General features: G+C 40.1%; 1 protein-coding gene across 1 annotated transcript in view; it reads left to right on the top strand.

The window, feature by feature from the left end:
- vezt (vezatin, adherens junctions transmembrane protein) overlaps nt 1–22,761 on the top strand; it is a 91,050-nt gene extending 68,289 nt beyond the window's left edge. The window contains exons 5-12 of the mRNA XM_080207139.1: nt 531–815; nt 1,739–1,885; nt 6,362–6,509; nt 7,851–8,182; nt 8,572–8,765; nt 15,446–15,546; nt 16,579–16,786; nt 18,086–22,761. Of these exons, the coding sequence (XP_080063265.1) occupies nt 531–815; nt 1,739–1,885; nt 6,362–6,509; nt 7,851–8,182; nt 8,572–8,765; nt 15,446–15,546; nt 16,579–16,786; nt 18,086–18,645 (1,975 nt within the window). The 3' untranslated portion in view covers nt 18,646–22,761. The remainder of the gene's footprint in view (nt 1–530; nt 816–1,738; nt 1,886–6,361; nt 6,510–7,850; nt 8,183–8,571; nt 8,766–15,445; nt 15,547–16,578; nt 16,787–18,085) is intronic.
- Nucleotides 22,762–23,515: the final 754 nt, after the last annotated feature.

The following is a 23,515-nucleotide window of genomic DNA, read 5'->3' as shown; positions in this document are numbered from 1 at the left end:
TTCCCTGCGAGACTAAAAACCTATTCCAGGCTTGAATATATTCAACAATAGAGAATCTACAACCCTCTGGGGTAGAGAATTCCAAAGGTGCACAACCCTTTTGAGTGAAGAAGTTTCTCCTTATCTCTGTCTTCATCTCAGTCTCCCACCAATGGAAACAATCTCTGTGTTCACCCTGTCAAGCTCCTTCAGAGTTTTGTGGCATTTAGTGAGATTGTTTCAACCATGCTGCCTCTGGAACTGTGAATGTTTAATTAAATCTTTGATTGCTATGTGAATAAATTGTCATAAAGCGGCCAATATCTCAAGGAGCAATCTGTAGCTTCAAGAGAGGATTAAGAGAGAAACCTGAGTAGGGAGAAAAAATAATGCAATCCTGTGATGGAAATACAGGTGAACTCTTAACCAGGGTCAAAATTGGTGGCAGTTTTGGGATATTTACTTAGGTTCCATTTTCTTGTTCATGTATCTTACAGAAATATGAGGAAACTTACTGATGACTAAGTTTTGTGTTTTTTCTTGCATATTAGGGATGTTTCAGTATTGGCTGTCCTTGCTAGTGCCTTGATTGCAACCGCAAATCTGAGTGATGCTGTCCCTTGGGTCATAATAGGAATGGGCCTATTTGGGCTCAGTCTTTATGTGATCTTCAGAAGCTTCAGTTTGTGGAGAACAGTGAGCTTCCAGCAATCCATAGGAAAATGCAGTGTTCGTCTGGAAAAGATCTTGATGAATAGCCATGCCTTTGCCAGTCTTGTGCGAAAATCCCTCCGACAAATTCAGGAGACAGAAGTCATTTCAAGAGGATTCATGTTGTGAGTCATTTTATACAAATATTGCTTCTTTAATTTCAGTACCTCCAGCAGCTGAAATTAATTATTTTTTAGTTTGTTTATGTTCTGTGTAAAATCCCTTGATCTGTTGGAAATTTTGTTAGATTAAAAATGTAATTGCAAATAAATGAGGTGCAGTGAGTATAATATATGGAGCACGTTGATGCAGCAAATTGAAACCAAATGAAATGGCATTTTCACCTGATTAATAAACCTGCTTGCCTTCTGAGGCCTGACAAAGTGCTTTACGTCATATTGCCAAAAGAAAACAAGATTACAATGACAACTAATGATTAAGATAAGACACACAGACCTCTGAATGTTGCCTGTCGGGCATCTTGGTTGGCCTCCTGCCACGTGCTGAAATCATATCCTGCAATAAATGACTTCATCCTCAGCCAATCCAATGTAAGGCTGTGTGAGATAATTTTGTACAAAGTCCTTAAGCAGGCAGGCCATCAGCATGAAAGTGTCTGATTAAACCAGTCGAGAGGAGAAAATAAATATTGTTTGAAGTATTCTATTGAACAGCCTTACTTGAACATCTTTTCCCACCACTTTATTTGATATTTCACTTCAAGCTTTTCCAATAATGTCTCAATTATTTCCTTTGTTCACGTACTTCATTGTTTTCCTAATCTTAGCCTTGCTTAAAATTAAGTCTGTGCTATAAATATGCTTTTGAGTCACAAAATGTAAACTTTATCCTTTTATTCGTGCATTTAAAATGGAAATTACTTTGACGGTGAGTTTCAGTAAAGAATTGTAGAGGGAATTAGATGTTTTTTCTCTATTATTGTTTATTCATTCAATGGCACTGTTCAAGAAAGGAATCACAAACTGTGCTTTAATTATAACCAGCTTTACCAGCGTGCAATATTTAAGGCTGACTGTTTGTTTTCCAGGGTGACAGCTGCGTGTCCTGCCAGTAAGCTGGGAAGCCCCTGGCAACAGCAAGGTCACCATCTAATTGGCCTTCGGAAAGCAGTGTACAGAGCAGTGCGATCTGCCTATCAGGCTTCTCGAGTGGCTACCTGCCACATGCTGAAATCATATCCTTTTGTCGTGAATTTCCTCACAAGCCAGTCACCAAGTATTCTATGTTTCCAAATTGCATTGACAAGTTTAAAGCACAGATGAGAAGGAGGTTTTTTTAGCCTCTTGAGCCTGAACTATCCAATGAAATCATTGAACTGTGCCTTAACTGCATCCATCTGCTCCTTGTCCTTTTATGCCATTGTCCATCAAAAATCTATTCACCTCAGCTTTAAAATTCTTAATTGAACTAGCAGCTATTGCCTTTGTTGGGAAGAAGTGTTTTGTAATTTCTCTTCTGAATGGCTTAGTTCCGATTTTTGAATTTCAATACCTTTGTTCCAGATTTCCAGAACAATATAAATTCTTTCGATTTTATTCTATTAATGCCCCCAAAATTCAAGAAACTCCAATCAAATCACCCTTATCTATCAATGTTCAGGAAATGCAAGCTTAGTTTATCTCATCCTTCCCCATAATCTAATGTTGGGAAAACTGAGTGCAGCTTTATCCTAAAACTGTGTTTGAGTTTTGCTAATTTATTGACCTGTCCTGTACAGGCAAATTGAGCATGTCCAGACATTACACTTTGTTTTGAATAAACAAAGCATGGGGGACAATGGTGTTCCTGGTACATTTGCCACAGCGACATCTCAACCAGCCAGAACCAGCTTGCCAACAAATCAGCACCTCTTGTGCAGAATAAGTTGTTTCCTTTGAAATTTGGCATTTTTGCTGGTGAGCACAAGATGAAAGTCTTTAACAGCATTTCTCTTTTTTAGCAATGCCCAAGTTCCATGCTACCAAAAACTGTTTCTGAATCTCATCAAGACTGGCTAATGTGGGTCAATAATATCCCTGCAAATAAAATGAATAATAAGTCATGTTAATTAACATTATTAGATCATAGCAAAGCTTCTTCAAATAAATGGAATTTAGGTATCTTCAATAGGGAAACACATTATACACAATTTCTTTTTACATTATTTTCAGCTCAGGATGTGGATGAAATGGCAAAGCCACACTTATTGGCCATCCCATTGTCCTGAAACTGATGAGGTCAGAGGAACTCATCTTGGAACCACTGCAGACATTTAACCATTAACCACAGGCTGTGACAGTTTCTCCAAATACTATAGCATCAGATGTATAAAACACCACATAGACGATAAATCCAAATCCAATTCTTCCTGTCGGGTTTTCAACTCAATTCTCACAGTGATGTTAAGTCAGCAAAGCCAGGATTTTGACACAGCGATGATTCTGTTTAGTTATTTAATGCCAAGTCCTGGCCTTAAAGATTATAGATTATCAAAAATCTCACGGGAAGAATTGGATTGAAATTTACACATTTGTATCTGTATTTTAGGTTTTTATATTTGATATCATTGGATTGGGTAAAGATTGTTCTCAAACTAGCTTAATTATATTGTCATTGTTAGTGGTTGTTGCAAATATAATGCAGTGCTGCAAAAGCTTACTGTTAACCTGCTTGAAAGACCTCAAAGATCTGACAGAAAATTCACGGTACTACAACTGCTTTACTTGACTATATCTAAAACCCTACCATCTATCACCGTTTGATAGGTCTATATTAATGAAGTTTAATATTCCAGATAGCAGTAAGACCTTGGCAGAGTTCTTATTGCAAAGTAGAATGAGAGTGCTTTAAAGTTGAGTCAGACTTGGACTTGTAGTTAAAATACAATTTCATTCATGCAGTAGAAAATCAGTTGGAGTACCCAAATTTTCATTGATTATGGAAAGCAGATTTGTGTTTGGCTGTACAATACGGTATCTGTCTGCTTGAAATTCTCCATTTTCTTAAAGTCCTCTTCATTTCAAACTCTTGTTCAACCCCAAGGTTTTGAAAAAACCTAGCTGGCCAATGTTAAGCTGTAAATTATCACAATTTTAACAACAGGCAATTGTGCCAAGTGTAGCAAATGAATCGCCTGCCACTGGAGAAGGTTCACTTGACTGATCCCTGGGCTGGGGAGGGGGGGTGGTGGTGGTGAGTGTTGGGCATGGTGGCACAATGGGTAGCACTGTTGCCTCACAGCACCAGGAACCCAGGCTTAATTCCGGCCTTGGATCACAGTCTGTGTGGAGTTTGTACGTTCTCCCTGTGTCTGTATAGGTTTCCTCCCACACTCCAAAGATGTGTGGGTTAGATTGATTGGCATGCTAAATTGTCCCTTAGTATCAGGGGGCCTAGCAGGATAAATACATGCTAGTATGGGGATAGGCCTGGGTGGGGTTGTTGATGGTGCAGGCTCAATGCACTGAATGGCCTCCTGCATGTAGGGATTCTATGAAGCGGAAAGGCTGGACAGGCTGAGCGTCTGTTCATTGGAGTTTTCAAGATTGTGAGATGATCTTACGCAACATAAAGGATCCTGAGGGGACTCGACAGGGAGGATACTGAAAGGCTGTTTCTCCTTAGGGGTGAGACTGAAACTAAGAGACACAGTTTAAAAATAAGGGCTCTCCTATTTAAGACAGAGATGCAAAGAAATTTCTCTCTTGAGAGGTCCATAAACTCTCTGTCCCAGAAAGCAGTGGTGGCAGGTTCAATTAATATTTTTAAGGCAGAGGTAGATTAGCAAGGGAGTCGAGGGCCAGCACGGTGGCATAGTTGTCAGTACTGCTGCCTCACAGCACCAGGAACCTGGCTTCAATTTCGGTCTTAGGTGAGTGTGCAAACTCCACACAGACATTCTCCCCATGTCTGCGTGGGTTTACTCTGGATGCTCCGATTTCTTTCCACAGTCCAAAGAAGTGCTGCTTCAGTGGTTTGGCCATGCTAAATTGACCCTCAATGTCGGGGGAATTAGCAGTGTAAATACATGATGTTATGGGGATAGGAACTGGGTGGGATTGTTGTCAGTGCAGACTCGATGGGCTGAATCACCTTCTCCTGCACTGTAGGAATTCTATGATTCTGTGAGTCAAAGGTTATCAGGATGGACGGAATCTCGAGTTGAGGCAACATTCAGATCAAGCATGATCTTATTGAAGAATGGAGCATGCTTGAGGGGCTGAATGGCCTACTGCTACTTCATATGTATTAATTGGAAAAGATGATTCATCTTGAAAAGAAATGTCTCAAATTGTAGATGCCACCTTAATTAGCATATTGCAGAACAAAAACCCTGATTTTTTTTTAAAAACTACACTGTTATCAGCAATTATGTTAATGAGAAATAACCCCATTTCTTTACACTTTACTGGGATTAGTGAGAGCCCATTAGAAACTGAATCAGATGAGTGGATAATATTGTGACTGGAGGACTAAAGGAAAATAACTCTCTTTGTCTTTCATTGAGCTCCTATGAAGTCCAGTTGTAGAGATCACATTACATATATATTCACTCACCTTATGTTGCTACCAAGTACAAAGCTAACTGGTTTGTTACTTCCTTGAGAGCAGAATTTCTACACTATAGGTGTAGAACATAACAGGTACTGGAAAAAAAGACTTTTGGACTATAATGTAAAGTGAAATTAGCCAATAAGTGGCATTACAGGTGAGCCTACATTCCACACGAACATTTTCACTTTCGAAACACGTAAGTGCAGGTGTCAGAAAAAACAAAGAGAGATCTGTGTTAGGCCATAACCAGAGCCCAGTACTTGAGGATAAATAACAAACCTGCCATTTTTATAGGGCACCATAGCAATACGGAGCAAGATTATTCCCAAAACAGGAAAATGCCTGTCTTTTTTCCCTGCAGTACCAATTTTAACTGAATTAATTTGAAGTAATTAACTCATCATTTGAGAGTAAAGTGCTGCAGATGCTGCAAATCTGAAATAAAAACAGAAAATGCCAGAGGCAAGATCATCAGCCTGAAACTTCAACTCTGCCTCTCTCCATGGCTGCTACCAAACCTGTTGGGTGTTTCCAGTAGTTTCTGTTTTTATTCCAACATTTGGGCTACATACTACAGACAAAACTCGTTCTTTGGGAGTCTTTAAATATGTTGACAAAGAAAACCAGCTTCTAAGAAATCATGGACTTTAAAGCGACGTATTCCTCCAGTTCCATTAGCCAGTTACTAACTATAGAAGGGGAAAAAAAGACAGGCATTTTCCTGTTTTAGGAGTAATCTTGCTCCATATTGCTATAGTGCCCTATAAAAATTGCAGGTTTGTTATTTGGCCTCATGCCTTGTGCTCTGGTAATGGCCTAACACAGTTGTCTCTGTTCTTTTTGACCCCTGCACTAATGTACTTAGAAAGTGAAAGTGTGTAGGATGTGCGCTCACCTGTAATGCCAATTATCAGCTAATTTCACTTTACACTATAGTCTAAATCATGTTTTTTTTCAGTACCTTTATGTATAAATCAATCTATATGAGCTAAGTCAGAATATGTTGTTATGATTTGTTTTACTCTAGTAAGACATGAATATAGTTCAGAGAATGTACTGTTGCATGCAAACAGTCTGGCACTGGCTTACTGTTACGATGCCTTAATTATTATTAAACCTATCCTCTGAATTCTGAAATTGATAATGTTACCAATTACCTTTCCGCAATCCCATTAAAGGAGCTTGGAATGGGACTCAGCGAGGAGGCCTTATCTGATGACGAGATTCAGGAACTGACTGACGGTTACAGTCTCAGACCCTTAAAGGTGTGGAGCATTGCAATGTAAGATGTAAAAAGGATTTTGTACTTAAGCAAAGTAAAACATTTAGAAATTAATGTTTAATAATATACATTTTAGACAAATATATTTACAAGTACATGAGGGAGAAAGGAATAGAAGGATATGCTGGTGAAATTATGTTAAGTAAGGCAGGAGGCACTCACGTTGAGCATAAACACCAGAATACAACAGTTGATCCAAGTGGCTTTCCTGTGCTGTGTACATTATGTAACATGTCTCTTCCAATCAAAAGTTCATGAAAACAATGTTCCATCTAATTTTTCTAAGTAGATTAACTTTAAAGGAAAATTGAGCATTTTATTCCCAATATGAAAGCATACCACAATGTGGAGTTTGCACTTTCTCCATTTCCCCCGGCTGCTCTGGTTTCCTCCCACAGTCCAAAGCTATGTGGGTTAGGTTGATTGCCATGCTAAATTGACTCTAATGTCAGGGATTAGCAGGCTAAATGTAGAGGCTTACAGGAATAGGGCCTGGGTGGGATTGTGGTTGGTACAGACTCGATGGGCCAAATGACCTTCTGTACAGTTGGGATTCTATGATTCCTCTAGGAGATGAGACTTGTCAGTGATATTTTTCCTCCACAGGCACTGTCTTCAGTTGCACTGTGTTAAATTGCTTATCTTCTGCACAACCAACTTTGAGTGACTTCAACAGATAACATTTTTTTTCCCATGTTCTCATACATAAATGTCTTGGGATCAGTGGTGCAGCCAGTTGGAGCTCCCAGTGGCCTCTGCTGTGAAGTTGCAAGACATGGGTTTGTCCCTCCAAGCTTTCCCGGTGTCAACAATGGAAAAAGCCAAGCAAAGGTCAAACAATTAACCCATAGGAAGGGAGAATCAGAAGACGGGACACACATGCTCAATCTTCTGTCATCTACTCAGATAGGAAAGAGAAGAAAAACACCATAAAATAACATCCCATAAGCATAATAAAGGACAGGAAGAAGCAGTGCATTTCCTGATTAACCCATTCTGTACAGATGCTTTATAAAATGTGCTGTAGGTGAACTATAAAGGTCACAAGTGGGATAAGCTCTATATTTGTTTTCTTTGTTAGTGAAATATTCTAAATATATGATGGTGCAGGACTTATTTGTAAGTGGAAGAGATAGAGAACAGATAAAAAGTCTTCCGGTGATTATGGGACTGCATCTGTATCAATGCTTATCCCTATTGCATGAGTGGCCTCAGAAAATAATTTGGATATAAAGACCAATAAATATCAGTATTAATTTTAATGTATCTTTTTTGTGTTTAATAAGAATTTATCATAAAGGTATAATTTTTTTTTTGTGAGCAGGTACTGTTCCAGCTTTGGGTGGGTCAAAGCTCAGAGTTTTTCAGGCGCCTGGCTTTATTGCTGTCTACAGCCCAGGCCCCAAACAAGCCCCATGTTAATCCACAGCACTTAGCACATCACGTGTTTGCAGAAGTAACCCGCGATATGCCTCACGTCCTCACTACTTGCCTTGAAGAATTGAAACGCAGCTATGACTTCCATAGGTACTTGCAGGCACAGCACCATTCTAATTTGGAAGCCCCAACTAAGACCAAACAACAATCAAAGGAGCTGAAAAATGTATATACTGCAGTGCGTAGTCTGCAACTCCACCTTAAAGCACTATTGAATGAGTAAGTTCATGCATTTAACAGAACTATTGTTGTGTTATTGTTATTTGGTATAGCTATGTCTGATTACAGGTCTGTGCTGATTAACCTGAAGCAGTATTCTCCAATAATAATAGAATCTTAGGTGTGATTCATCATTAAAACTTGTTGTTTGGATCAGGACTTAAAATATTTTGGGATAGTCTACTTCTAGTTTTTAAGTATTAGTTCAGTTTATATATGCTAGTTTCTTCAAAATGAGAAAAACTAATATTCAAAATAAGAAAAACTCTGCTTGTCTTTATCTGACAACATAGTTATTGCAACAAATATTTATCTTATTGTCTCATGAGGTGTTTTGGACTTTTTTTAAACATGCAACAAAATACACTCAAAGTTTCATTGATACACAGGGTTATTTCTTTAGAGGATTACCTGGAAAAATTCTTTGAATCCCAGGAACAGCAGGAAATAATGCCAGAAGTGTACAATAATCTGAATCAGAAGCTTAAATTGATCCAGCCACATATGGATGCAAGCATAAACTGCTGGGATGAGACAAGCAATCAGGTGGATAAACTAGTACACAAGTCTGTGAACAACAAAGGTAATATTATAAAAAGAAGTGTGGACTGCAAGGATAGCTGTGTATATAATGTGTGTAAAATTAAGGCAGAACTCTCTGCACCTTTATCTTATTCTTGGACTTACTTCCTGTCAAAACTGCTCCACCCCTCTCCACTCAAATAAACCTTCTCAAAGTCCACCTCTTCAATCAAATTTCAGTTACCATCTTGGTTTCTCCCTTCCTGGCTCACTGTACATTTCCTTTTGCCTATTTCTGCAGAGTTTGTTTTTGGACTTTTCTTTGTTGAAGGCACTGTAGAAATGCAAATTGTTCCTGAAATAGGAAAGTGTTTCTGCACACATTGAAACAGAGCAGGAAGCTAATGTTTAGAATGAGTAACTTGCATTTTTTTTAAGCCATTTGCAATATCCTCCAATAGAGTTTGTGTAATGAGCTTGCCAAGTTAATAGGTATGAATGACGGCCTTCCGAATGAACTATGACTGCAATCACATTTAATCTGCTTGAAGGTTAATTTAGAACTATAATACTAGCTGTGTGTGACTGCAGCATGTGTCATGATCCTTGCTTGTCTGTTAAACAACAGAACTCACGTCATACCACTTCAGCTGCTGACAGTTCTTTCCGTGCTAGTGAAGTGCAGCCATAAAGTTGGATCTTTTTTGAACTGAATGGCATTTCAGTTGTAGTGTACTTAACCATTCAGCAAGAACACAAATCGTTGAAAAGGAACTGTCTGAAAGAAAATCCCACATTTTCAAGTTAAAACTATCTTCACCAGCATCCTGTGTCTGGGAAAGATTTCATTGCTACTGCCCTGTCTGTCACAGTTCCTTTCTTCCATTGTTAAAATTATTTTTAATTAGAGACTAGTTGACAAAATTGAAAACGAGGATTTTTCTAAGGATTTTTTAAAATCATAGCAACAGTTGAAAAATACCAATAACCTATTTTCTCCTCACTCTTCTGAATTTTGTATTTAAATTAATCATGTGCTATTCTTAGACCCCATGGCACCAAGTAGGATCTAAGATGAAGTGGGAGATTCATGGGAAAATCATTGCGTGTAATTTTCCATCCATTAGTATCATTGGACAACATTCTCGAACTACTTGGTTTGTTCTGTCCCAAACAGAGCACTTCCCTTTGAGAGAACCAATATGATCAATCTTTCCTGATTCTTTTGGCTTCTTTCTTACCAATCTGATGCTGTGAAGCTTGGAAAGCTTTGATTCGATGAATGACTCTATCACCTCTGACTCTACAACCCATCAACCAGAATTTAGCTGGCCAAATTGTGGTAATCGCTTTCAAACTGGACATGGATACTACCTCAAATCTTCAGCTGTGGGAACCTATAGTGAGGCTAAACCTCCTGTGGACAAATACAACCATGTCCTACATTGGTGAATCATACCTGCTAACTAATCTGTTAACTTTGTATGCTGGTGATGACAGTGCTTTAAGATTGTGGCAAAGAACCTTTAAACCGCTACCAAGCCATCTGCTTTGACTAGGGAGTTTCCAATGGTGTGTCGCTTTGCATGGTTTTGCTGCTGTTATTTCACTCATGTCCAAGAATTAATTGAATACAACTGATTAGTGAATAAGATATAGCAGCACACAAACTATTGTGTAAACAGTAAGTAGAGAAATTTTTTGGAAGAAATATAAATGTTGAATGAAAGCAGAATTAGTTAAAAGATACTTCTACATTTATGAAAACTGCAGCTGATGTTCTGTCACAGGCTTCTCTTGTTCATATGTTATTGTTCTTTCTCCTTGAAACTGCTTTCTAAATCTGTGCCACCAGCTCTTTTACCAATAATGTCTTGATTGACTCTTCCCTGTGTCTCATCCATTTCCTCTCTTATCTGTTCTCTAAAGTTTTGGTTAGATTGGATCTATGTTTCCAATTGTGTTCCGTTCTGGATTGTCTTGGCTGTCACTCGAATCAAGAATGACATTTAGTCAGGTTCATGAGTCCCTGCCGTGAATCTTTGTGACTGAACAGGCTGATTCTCTGCCCACTGATCATCAGGCACATGGGTCAGGATGTAGTAGCGGAATCCGGAATGCAGGATTTACGTTTTTCCTTCTCTGTCACCAATCTGCTTCTTCATTCAGGTCTTATGACTTGAAGCATGGTGAAGCTTGTTGGTCCATTCTGTCGCCATTTTGAACAATTGACAGCAAGCTCTTCCTAATCAATGTCAGTGCTGCGACACTTCGAAGAGAGCTACATCCTTTGAAGCATTTTCTCTGATCTTGTGTGGAATGCTGGTCATCCGAGAGTTACGAAAACAGGACCCGGCAGCGAAGAACTTTTCAGCCATCTGAACACAGTGTCTAGTGCATTGAAGTTCATTTTGCAGGAGTGTTTCCTGCATGCTTATGGAGCTGGCTTCAAGAAGGACATTAGCCAAGGAGATGTAATGGCACAGTGTAAATGTCACTGCACTTGTAACCCAGACACCCAGAATAATGCTCTGGTGACATGGGTTCAAATCCCACAATGATAGCTGGTAGAATTTAAATAGACCTGGAATTAAAAGCAAGTCTCAGTAATAGTGTCATAAAAAACACGTCTAATTAACTATTGTCCTTTAGGGAAGGAAATCTGCAATCTTTACCTGGTCTGGCCCACATGTGACTTGCAGCATTGTCTAACTTGTTGGTTGATAATAGTTTTGTTTAGGCAATGCTCAAGATCAGAATTCTTGCATGCAAAATTGAACAGATCGAGAGTGGCTTATAAATCTGGTGAAGAGTGGGCAACGACACTACAGTCACTCCCAAAGTGTTGATTATGTATGTCTATAGTGGTAAGTTCCGGATACCTCACTTCAGAAAGGATATATTGACCTCGACAGGAGAGTAAAGTACATTCAGCAGAATGATGCTGGCTGTGTTAAATTATGAGGACAGTTTGCATTGACTGGGCTTACATTTGTTGAAGTGTTTAAGTTGATAATGGACTTGATGGCGACAGAATGGGCCAACAAGCTTCACCATGGACTTGATAGAGGGAAACTATTTACTTTGGTGCAGTAATCCAGAGAAAGGGGACATAGAATTATAGCAAGGTCATTCAGAGATGATGCTGGGTAACACTTTGCATTTATCTGAACTTCTCATTTTCATTCCCTACCCAACTCCCAAAAAATGCTGTTGAGAGTGGGTGTCAATTGAAAATGTTCTAACTGTAGATTGATAGATATTGTTAGACAAGGCTTTCAACAGATATTTAACCAAATAGGTGAATGAAGTTGAGATAAGAACAACAGTGATCTAACACCAGCTTGAGAGGCTGAATAGCCTCCTGTGCTTGGGTTCCTGTCTATTCCCCTGGATTTCTTTCTTGTCCATGTTTTATTTATGTGTTTGTTTTCCCTCCTGTATTAATATGCGAGCCAGAATCAAGGCATGACATGGAGTTCTTTTATCTAGTTTATAATGGCAAACAGAATTTGGAACAGCCAAAATATTCTATTCCCTGTTTCCATTGGGAAACAACCTGAACAGGCCACCCATAAATGGCTTGGGTCACTGTGATGCTTATTATGTGCTCTCCAGCTGGGCCCAGTTCACAGACATGTGGATTATGCCAGGCACAGAATGGCTGCTGGATTCAATTTTGTCGACTTCTGGGTCATAGAGCTCCAAACTTGTATAAACATGATATTCCTATTGAATAACAAGAAGCAGAAGAAATTCCAAAGCTAGTGCAAGATTTTTGTGCTAAGGCACAAAATCACTATGGGACTTTTCAAACTTTTCCCACCAAACTTAAAGCAACCTGTTTTCACAATTCACAGCAAATTGTCAGCAACGGAACTCCTTTTTAAGAAAAGAGAATTTTGGCAAACTTCCACCCAGCTCTCTTGATAGCGTGTATAATTGCTGTTTTATTTATCTTGCCTCCATTGATGCATACATGACAAAATGATAAGAATTTTTTTTCAAATTGGGGGAAGAATGTGCTACATTGTTTAGAGATTTAAAAATATATACTTGGCCTGTGGGTGTTATTGGCAAGGCTAGCACTTAATGTTGCCCTGGGAAAGTGGTGCTGAGTTGCCTTCTTGAACTGCCACAGTCTGCGAATTGTTTCATCCAACTGAATGGCTTGCTAGGTTGCTTCTGAATGCAGTTACAAGTCAACCGCTCAATAGAAACAAATGCAACTATAATGTTTCCAAAAGTCCTCTTTGCCCTCTCCCAACCAGTACAGTATCCAAATTGATCTTAAATGATTCCAAGTTTTCACCTCCACCATTCAATCTTGAGTTCCATTACAAAAATGTTTTATTCCATCCTTAATTTACAATGCCAATGCTCTGAATGGACTAGGCAAACCCAAATCCATTCCTTGCTTGCTCCAAAAACTAAATTCAAAATCCAATTGAATCTAATTCAAGGATTTCACAAGAAAGATGAATATGATCCAAGCTGACAAGACAGGGCATTGCACCCCATCTTGGGCTTGATCTGACCCTTGATCTTAGCCAAAAGGCCGAGAATAAGAATATTTAGCAATGGTTGGATTCGAACCCTCCACACACACACACACACACACACACACACACACACACACACACACACACACACACACACACACAAAAAAGGGACAGGAGCTTTAATCTAGTGACCACTTGGCCACAAAAATGTCCATTGACTGGCCGGGAATCGAACCCCGGCCGCTGCAGTGAGAGCACTGAATTCTAACAACGAGACCACCAGGGAAATTATGGAGTGCTTCATGAACGTGTGTTGATCACTCTGGATCTGTCTACTTCTAAATTGGCCTTTTGCTAGTTTGAACTTTAGTCATTGTTCTGCTCTTAACTTTTAAGTTAAAGTACTGCTGCGAGTTCTTATTATCCGTGTGGATAACCTTGCAAACCATCAGAAGATGAGTTAGAATAGGGTTTTTTGAATCCAATATTTGGATTTATTTCATTTGGATGTCTTAAATGAATAGTAATCATTTGGGTGACTTTGATGCTGATTGAGATGTGAGGAGCCAATGTTTGGGGAACGAAGCACCCTTTAACTTTTGAAAGTCAGTTTCTGCATCAGGCACTGGTGGTCAGGATGTGTTGTCCTTTCATTATACCTTAGCAGCAGCCTCAGAAGGCTATCCTATCAGTAGCAGTGTGTTGTTTCCATGCCCGTACCCTTAACGAGACTAATAGTTTGCTGGCAAACGTCTGTGCATTTAGACGTCTGCCCAACAGGAACTGTGTTGGGGCTATCCCATACTCACTTAAAATCTTTAGAATTTTCAAGAGAGGAAAACCTTTCATTGCGGAAGTCTGGGTTGGATCTGACCTTCGGTCCCCAAAGGTGAAAGGGCACCCATTTTCCCTAGACATTCCCCATTTGTAAGCCTCTTAAGGAAATCAGCAATAAAGAATACTGTACAAAGGAAACTGTAAGAAAGATAAGTACCCAGTCTGTGCTGAAGGATAATGGACAATTGGAAGGGTTGTTTAAGATTTATTGTCTGGAGCAGCAGTTGTATCCATGTGTTGCACTCAACTAATTAAAGGTCTGTTTTGTTTGGGTTTGTCTTCAGCTTCAAATTGGCAAATGCTGGTAGCTATGCCTCTGGATTCTGTCTGGCAATATCATAGATAATTGGAGTGTCAGCAGCCGCAGTAACAATGACATGTCAAGTATAATTTTGTTTTCAGGAATATTTGTGAGATGTAGAATGTAAAAACTTGATCAATCTTGTCTATTTGCAATGTTGGGAGTGAGGCTTACAGAGTAGTGCATAGAATAGGTATGACCTAGAAGCACAAAAACAGCTGAAAATACTCTATTGTATTAGTGACTTCTGGAAGCTGGGACGCTAGCCTTGTCAGCGGTGTCCACATTGACTTTTTTCTAATTACAGAACTACATTGCCTCTGGAAACTAAGTGAAATATTTACCACCAAAGTGTGTTTTTTTTCAATTCATTAACAGCAAGAGCAGTGTAATCTGAACTAAACTTTACATTTCCTCTGCAGACACTCATCTGTGTTTCATCAGTATTCCACTTTGGATGCCCACAAAAAGCAAACTAAACCAGAAGATCAGTGCCTTTCATTCTGTACAGTACTCTCTTTGTTCTCAGTAATAAGTTTTCCAGGCTACAGAATCATTTTATGAAAAATCTTGGACAGTCACGATTAATCTTGGGAGTTTAATTACCTTACCTGAATATATTATACATTGGAAACTATTAAAAAGTACTGTCACAAATATGTAACAACTTGTTTGCCTTCAATAATAAAGCAGATTGGATTTCTGAGGTTTCTTATTGTCTTCATGGTGAGTGTGATCACCAGCACTTTGTAGATGCAGTTTCGCTAGCAATGCTTAACTGCAAGCTTCGCTCAACTAACTGTTATAACTTAATTGAGTGCATTTGTGGTAAAGGGATCAAAGGTTACGGGGGAGAAAGTGAGAGAATGGGGTTGAGAAACTTATCAGCCATGATTGAATGGTGGAGTAGACTCGATGGGCCGAATGGCATAATTCTGTTCCTATATTTTATGGCCTTAAGGCCTTAATTTCAGAAATAACCTGAAACTTAACGTGCTCCGGTTTTGCAATCATTTCTTAACATTGTCTTCCACAAATCTAGGTGCTGATGAAATACGATACCACTGTTTTTCCCACTGCTGTTTTTTTTTGTTGCTGTAGGCAAACCTGTGGCACAAGACTATAATTTGCTTCCAGCCTGGAAACCCTCAGCGAAATCGGTTGTGCAAATAGATGATCAGGATCCAGTCCCTGAAGAGCAGGTAAGAACATGTACGCGCATACTCATTCCTTGAAGAGCAAGTGCCTACACCGCCACTGTCACTGTATTGAAAATGTAGTGGAAACTCTGTTTACATCTCCCGTCCTGTGGATTATGGTACAGAGCCAGAGGACATTGCTGTTCAAAGTTTGAAGTTATAGAATCTTGATCGAAACATTTATTTATTCATATCCAGCTCTCGGCTACAACTGAAAGTGAAATCTGATGTTGTTATATCAACAATATCAAGCGCACCTTGTGGGCCAAAGGGCCTGTTTGTGCTGTAGTGTTCTATGTTAATTGTAAGTTGTTTTCATTGATGTCTTTAAAGAATAAGGTTAATATGTCATCACCAGCAACTCAACTAGACACAAATCATATTTCTCATACTTTTGGTACTGTATGGAAACTTAGGATTTAGGAGCAAGAGTAGGCCAAATATACAAATATAACTTCAGAATATACCTGAAGTGAATGTATTTATTTCAATTTTGCTTGCTAGTTGTCAGGTGGCTAATTCATCGGAAAGCACTCACACCTTCAAGAACTCTGGCTAGATGGTTTCCCTTCATTGTGTGAACCTAGAACCTTCCTGGAGTAGTGAACTGGCAGTTTCTTTCAAACTTTTTACCCCTGATCATTGTAGCTTATGTTTAGAGCAGCTGAAGAGAAGGCAAGTGAAAGGGATTTGAACCCGACCAGCAAACTGGGAGTCAAGCAGACTGGGGAACAGTTATGTAATCCCACTTTTATACGCTGGTACGTGGAGGCTGGCAGTATCTTTGCTAAACACAGCCCACATTCAGGAAGTTTCTGGGCAGAGTAAACCTGCCATCTTGCTTATGCCAAATTCCTTAGATTTACAGCTTCTACATTTGCAAACAGGAGCCAAATTCTTCTCAACAGCCGGGCCTGTGAAGATGGAATATATATTTTATTTTTCTGAACTATGGCTAGTCTGTTTGATATTACATCATGTTTAAATCTGACAACTGAGTCATACTGTTAATTTCTCTCTCTCTCTCAACTGCAGGAACTTGAGGCTTATGTTGAAGAATCTGACTCTGATGGAGAGTTCAAAGGAAGCATCCTTAACTACTTGTCATTAGAAGAGCGAGACAAGGAGAAGCGAGAGAAGGAGGAATCCAGGAGAATGCTTCAGGAACTGAAAAGTGTGTTGGGATTCAAGGCCTCCGAGCTGGAGAGGCAGAAGTGGAAACAGCTACTTTTCAATGACCATGGTGAGAGGTAGCATTACCCATGTTGAGTTAGTCTAACTTTTATCACTGTTTATGAGATTTTAAAAAATTCATTATGGGATGAGGGTATCACTGTCTCGACCAGCAATTGTTGTCTCTCCCTAATTGCCCTTGAGAAGTGGTAGCTGCCTTCTTGAACTGCTGCAGTCCATCTGGTGTAGTTACACCCACTCTGCCGTTGGGGAGTGAATGCAAGAATTTTGATCCAGCGATGAGATACAGATATTGCTGGTACAGCTGCACTTACTGTCGCTGCTTTGCCCTGAGATGATGGTGGTGAACCAACTGCAGCCCTTGTAATAGTGCTCCCACCAGTATTACCTGGGGGAAATAAGCAAATGCCCTTTTTAATAGAAAAATCTAGTATTGGAACAAGTTAACCTTATCTGAATATATTAGATATAGGGAACTATAAAAAGTGCTATCACAAATATGTAACATTTTGGTACTTGTTTGCCTTCAATTTTAAAGAGTTTGGATTTCTGAGGTTTCTCGTTGCCTTCATGGTGATATGATCACCAGCAATTTGTAAATGCAGTTTCATTAACAGTGCTTAACTGCAAGCGTTATTGAACTATTTGAACTGATATAACTTAATTGTGTGTATTTAAGATAGAGATAGGTTCTTGTGGTAAAGGGATCAAGTGTTACAGAAAAAAAGCAGGAGAATGAGGTTGAGAAACTTATCAGCCAAGATTGAATGGCGGAGTGGACTCGATAGGCCAAATGGCCTAATTCTGCTCCTATATCTTATGGTCTTGAGTAGCATTATGACAGAAAAGGAAAGTTGGGCGATGAATGAGCAGAGAAAAGGACAAATAAAACAGCTCTTTCAAAACGTCAGTGCAAATAGGATCCTGTATGCCCTTAAGTACTGTATGAATCTATGATTCTAATGCAAATATGAATAACAATGAGCTCTAGTGCCCAAATTCCCCAGTGTCAAAATGAGGGGTGCCACAAATATGGAGTGGGGAACCCCCCTTGCAACTTCATAGTTAAGTGTTTGTGCAGCAATATCCCAGAAATGTAAACATCCTCTGGTCAGTTTCTACCACTGAGTCCCACTGATTTTTGTAGCTGTCATTTAGCTAAAAGAATGCAAGGGTTGTACTGTGAATAATTTAATAAAAGGAAACAGATGTGAAAAATGATCAAAACAGCTACATTTTTTCAGACTTGACATAAAATAACCAACATGCGGTGTTCATTAAGAACGGGCTTTGTCATATTTTAACCCGATAATCTAACTAATCCTGTTGCACTTAAATCTTTTTATAGCTGCACTGAAAACCATTCCATCTGCGGACCTAACACAGTTGGAGGGAGTCCCAGTGGAATGTCAGGAGGTGAATGCAAATGAGCACGGTCAGAAGGCCAGTGATAACAGCCTCCAACAGGCAGATGCCAATCGAGTAGACAACTTCACGGATAGCAAGGAATGTCGCAGATCAGTAGGACCAGGCTGCATTGATGTACATCTGACTCTTGGCAAAGACATTGATCCAAGTGACATAACTGGAATCACTGAGGAAAATAGAAGCTTGGCTTGCTACTCAGAGACAGCAGACAGTTCTGTAGAAGAGCAAGAGGATTCATATCCAGCTGTGTCTGAGCAGCTGCAGACAGCTGTGAAACTGAGACTTGCAGAAGGACATGAAGCAGTCTCCCTCCACTTTACCTCTGCTGTGGCAGCACAGGTTGCTGCTCGCTCACTCAGCTTTGCCTGCTTACCAGAGCAGACATTTGGTGATGATGATGAGGAGGAGGAGGAAGAGGATGATGATGCTATGGATAAAGATGTTGAAAGTAAATCCTGGAGCTCAGAAAATCCAGAGTGATTGGAGCATGCAAAGCTTTATTTATTATTTAAAAGCAGGTCAGTGCTGCGATGCAGAAAGTACTCACTGTAACAAGGACAGTAAATCATTTTGTTTGACAAAACTTGTACCGTGCTGTGTGAATTTTCACTATAAGCAATGAGGATTCTGTATGGTGAATGGAACACTTGGGTGCTGCTGAAACATGGAATGGCCCATTCGGCAGCTGTTTGCATTGTTTCTCCTTCATACCCTACTGTGCTCTTACCTCATGTGAAGGATTTGAGTGATAGGTTCTAGGGAAGTCGGTTACAAATCCTATGGATGACCTCTTGAGGGGCAGGCACAATACTCTACATGATCCCAGTGATATAGAATATTCTTTAACACTCTGCATCTGATCACCTGATGGTGCACCAACTGCAAAAAGTGTAGTATTACAGGAGTTGATACCCCACAACCTCCTAGAGTAGTTACAATACTGAATGAGTTCGCCAGACTCATCCAAAGATCACAAGTTAATTTTCCACTGCAGCAGTGGAGAGTTTGAATTCAGTTTTAAAATTATGGAAATAAAATTAGGTATTGGTGAAAGTGACCATGAAGCTGACATATTGCTGTGCTTTCTGAAATCACCTAACAGACCACTGGGTTCTGCCTGTAAACTCAGTGGGAATAAATGCCTGTCATACCAGAGAACAATCCAGTTTCCAAAAGGTGATTACGCTTCATCTGACCCTTTCACCAACAAGATTCTAACAGCGGCTGTTTTGTTTTTAACTCCTTCAAAAATAATTAAGTACTGCTTTGGCCTCCAGCATCACCCATTCACATTTACTGATTTAAAGTCACAAAAGTTCCTCAGCCAGCACACTGGTTGGAAGCCTGCGGGTTGCACTCTGCACTGTAGCTCCCCCACTTCCTCGTTAAACAGGACTGCGAGCACACACTGTAATTAATCACAGTGCCCTGTGTGTACCCCTCCCCCTCAAACTCTCACCTCATTAAACAGGAGTGTGAACACACATTAAAATCACAGTCCCGTCCTCCCGTCTTCTCTCCCCCCCGCCCCTTTCCGCCTCCACTGCCTTGGTCACTGCTGCTTGAAGGCGGAACATCAGCTGGACCAGCGTGAAGCAATGATATTTTGCAGGAACTCAGCTGTTAGAGCCCCAGGCCTGAGAGAATGCAATCTTGCTCTCATTTCCTCTGCTTCTTTCCTCTGACAAAGCTCCAAAGCCGACTGGATTTTATCACAACAGGCCTCGGCTAAGACGTCCCATACCCTGCTTTGATCAAAATCTCTGCATTTAACTAAGGTTTTCTCAAAGGATACAATCAGAGCTAGCTCATCCTTGATTTTTCCCCCAGACAGACAGATTAAGCACTTTAGCCACTAACAGGATTGGGAAAAACATTTGGTTTTATTGTTCATTCCTTGGACTTAGTGTTAGTTCAGATCACATGTGGCCCTCAAAATAGATCAAATCTATCCAACCATTCCATTGAACACCAAGAGGTCAGTACCAGACTGATAGAGGGCCTCAGAGTAAAAACCACCCGACATGGTAGTGATTGTTGGAGGCCATTTCTCCAAGGATATTTCTGCAGGAGTTCCTCAGGATGGTGCCCTGGGCCCAACAATCTTCAGCTGCTTCATCAATGACCTTCCTTCCATCACAAGGTTAGAAGTGTAGATCTTTACGTATGATTATACAATGTTTAGCACCATTCATGGCTCCTCAGATGCTGAAGCAGTCCGTGTCTAAATGCAGCAAGACCTGGACAATATCCAGGCTTGGGCTGATAAGTGGCGGAACAGCATTTGCACCGCACATGTGCCAGGCAATGATCATCTCCAGCAAGAGAGAATCTAACCATCACCCCTTGACATTCAATGACATTACCATCACTGAATCCCCTACTATCAATATCTTGGGGCTACCATTGTCCAGAAATTTAACTGGACTAGCCATATAAATACAGTGTCTGCAAGAGCAGGTCAGAGACTGGGAATTTTGCAGTGAGTTCCTCAACTCTCCCAACTCCCCCTAAGCCTGGCCACCATCTACAAGGCACAAGTATAATGCAATATTCTCCACTTGCTTGGATGAGTGCCGTTTCCACAACACTTAAGAAACTCAACACCATTCAGAGCAAAGCAGCCACTTGATTGGCATTTCATACACACCTTAAACGTTCACTCCTTCCTGAAGTGGAATGCTTGAGCTAGCAGATGTAACTAACAACGGAACGTCCCTCAAAGCAACCAAGCAGTCGATAACTAAAGTCACCAAGAAACCCCTCCCCAGCGAAGTGGTGGAAAACCCATAAGCAGAGCTATTCAACCTACATGTACCAAGTACAGACCCAGCTTTATCCTTCCACTTGGATTTCGCTCAAGGCTGCAAGCCTTAAACTCCTTTATGATGGACATTTCTGAGTGCATAACCTCCGAGCCCTCACGCCTGATTCACTACAACAAGCGGCACACCATCTCAGCCCGGGAGATCCAGAGCACCGTCCACTTCACACTGTCGGGTGAACTGATGAAACACACTGTTTCTGAGGGCATGAAAGTGGTCACCAAGTATACCAACTCTGTTTAGGTTGACCATGCTAAAAGATTTTTAAGAAATAAACAAAGAAACATCCTTGATAGTGGCATCTAAAAGCTGTACTGCAACAATTTACCAAGGTTCCTGTAAAATTAATAAGTAAATTAGGTTTTAGTTTTGGGTCAATATGTTTCTGCTTCTGCTTATACAGAACAAGGGATTGAATTCCACGGAGTGCTATTTTTGTCTAAAATTCCGCTTGGTGTTATTTATAACATCATTCACCCACTCGAGTAAATCGATTAATAATTCTTTAAATAGCGTGTGTGGGAACTTTATAAAGTCCCAATCATTCGTGTGTTAAAGATGGTTCGCAGCTGAACACCCCTGAAGTGTTTGATTACTTGCATGTCCCATTGCAACTAACTGAAACTGACAGTGTCCTCTGGGTTACAGATAGTTTTTATAAAGTTTCCAATCTCGTGGCCAATTAAAGTGTGATGTGGTATGAAACAATACTAAATAAAAATGGATATTAGGTAGGAATGGAATGAATGGAAATATTTTTAACTCATGATGTCTGCGAAGCTAATTGATTTTGCTCAGTGCAGTGTTTGATGACATTTCACAATCAGCCTCATTGTCCCTGGGCAAGGGAGTATTTTAAAAATAAATCAGAATCTCTACACTGATGTGTGCTTGAAAATCAGTGTGCGTGTCCATGTACATGCATGTGTTTGTGGGGAGACAGGATTAATCAGAAATTGTGCCCTCTTAAGCTGCAAGAATGGGGCAAAAGATTAACATTATTTGTCATCTCTCGATTCCTTTACTCCATTGTCCTCTTGCTGATCTTCCAAAAATTCTTAACTTGTTTAAAATGGATCTGCCGATAACTGCTCGTGTATTATTCCCATCCACACCGAACCATAGTGGCTCCCTCCAGTCAAATACATTCACTTTAAAATCTTTGTGCAAATCCCGAACGTTATGACCTCCTCCATCCTACATACCTTCTCCACTCCCTTTGCTCCTCTTTTGCCTCTTGTCTTCCACTTGCCTCTGCAATCATTCCTCATCCCATCGGTGCTTTCAGAATCCCCAGATCTACACATTGGAGCTCACTCCTTAGGATGTGAGCTCTGCCCGCAGTTCACAAACTCCTGATCTCATCTGAGCCAAACCATTGTGGAGGTTAAAATGTGTCTGTGGCGCTCTTGTCACTGAGTCTAACATCGTTGGTTCAAGTCCCACACCAGAGACGAGAGCACAAAAATCCAAGCTAACACTCCAAGCTGCTCTGTGGGAGTGCTGCATGCTTGGGCAGATATGAAATACATATGGCAGTGTTTGAGGAAGGGCAGAAGATTCTCTGCCATGTCATAGAGTCATATAGCAATACACCATGATGTCCTGGGCAATATTTACTGCTCAACCAATACCCCTAATGGGTATCTGATCATTAGCTCATTGCTATTTTAGAGAGCTTACTGCGTGCAAATTAGCTGCTGCTTTCCTATAACAGTGACAATATTTCAAAAATACTTTATAAGTGCTTTGTTCATTCTGTGGCTGTGAAAGGTTAGTTCTAATAAACAGCTTCAAGCATCTTGCTGCACATTATCGTCACACATTGTCCTTGAATTGTTCATAATAGCTACTTTTTTAGTCTTGAGAGACAATGAAGATTATGCTACTTACATAACCAGCTGGGCGAAATTATCATTTGTACGTAGTATAAACAGTGATCCTTAATTATCACTCTCATCTTCAGCATATTCGTATTCAAAATCATACATGTAATAATTTTAATCACTTAGCAAATAAGAAATTCTGTAACCTGTTGTTCCGAGGGTGAGATGTCACACTGACACAGTTACAGGTACCGGGATGTACTACTCACTATTCTTGGGTGAAAGCCCAAGGGTCCTCTGTGCTTACCGTGACATGAGATTCTAGGTTGATAATCCCAATGATATGAAATTAGCTGGGCTCAGGGCATCACCACCAATGTAGAAGCAATGCACGTTCAGCTTTAAATAATTATTCAAAGCCCAGGCACGGTAACAGACATGTTTGAGAATGCTTTTACTTGAATATTTTAGTTTCTTTATTATTTTGCAGTTTGAAAGATGTGGAAGTTATATGGTGTTGGACATAGTTTGGTAAGTCTTATAAAGGTAAGTATTTATTAACCACTGGAAGCCATATACATAGTTCATAGTATAGTGAAGCACCAAGCTGGGAGCTGTCTCCATGTTTTCTTCTACGCACTGCTCTATCCAACACTACACTGACTCCTAGATGCTGGTCTTGTCTTCTCTTATCGTGTA

The sequence above is a fragment of the Carcharhinus amblyrhynchos genome, chromosome 19, assembly GCF_965287045.1.
Source record: "Carcharhinus amblyrhynchos chromosome 19, sCarAmb.v2.hapA, whole genome shotgun sequence".
Lineage (NCBI taxonomy): Eukaryota > Metazoa > Chordata > Chondrichthyes > Carcharhiniformes > Carcharhinidae > Carcharhinus > Carcharhinus amblyrhynchos.
Note: the sequence above shows the minus strand (reverse complement) of the source record. Positions and strands in the feature narration are given on the sequence as shown.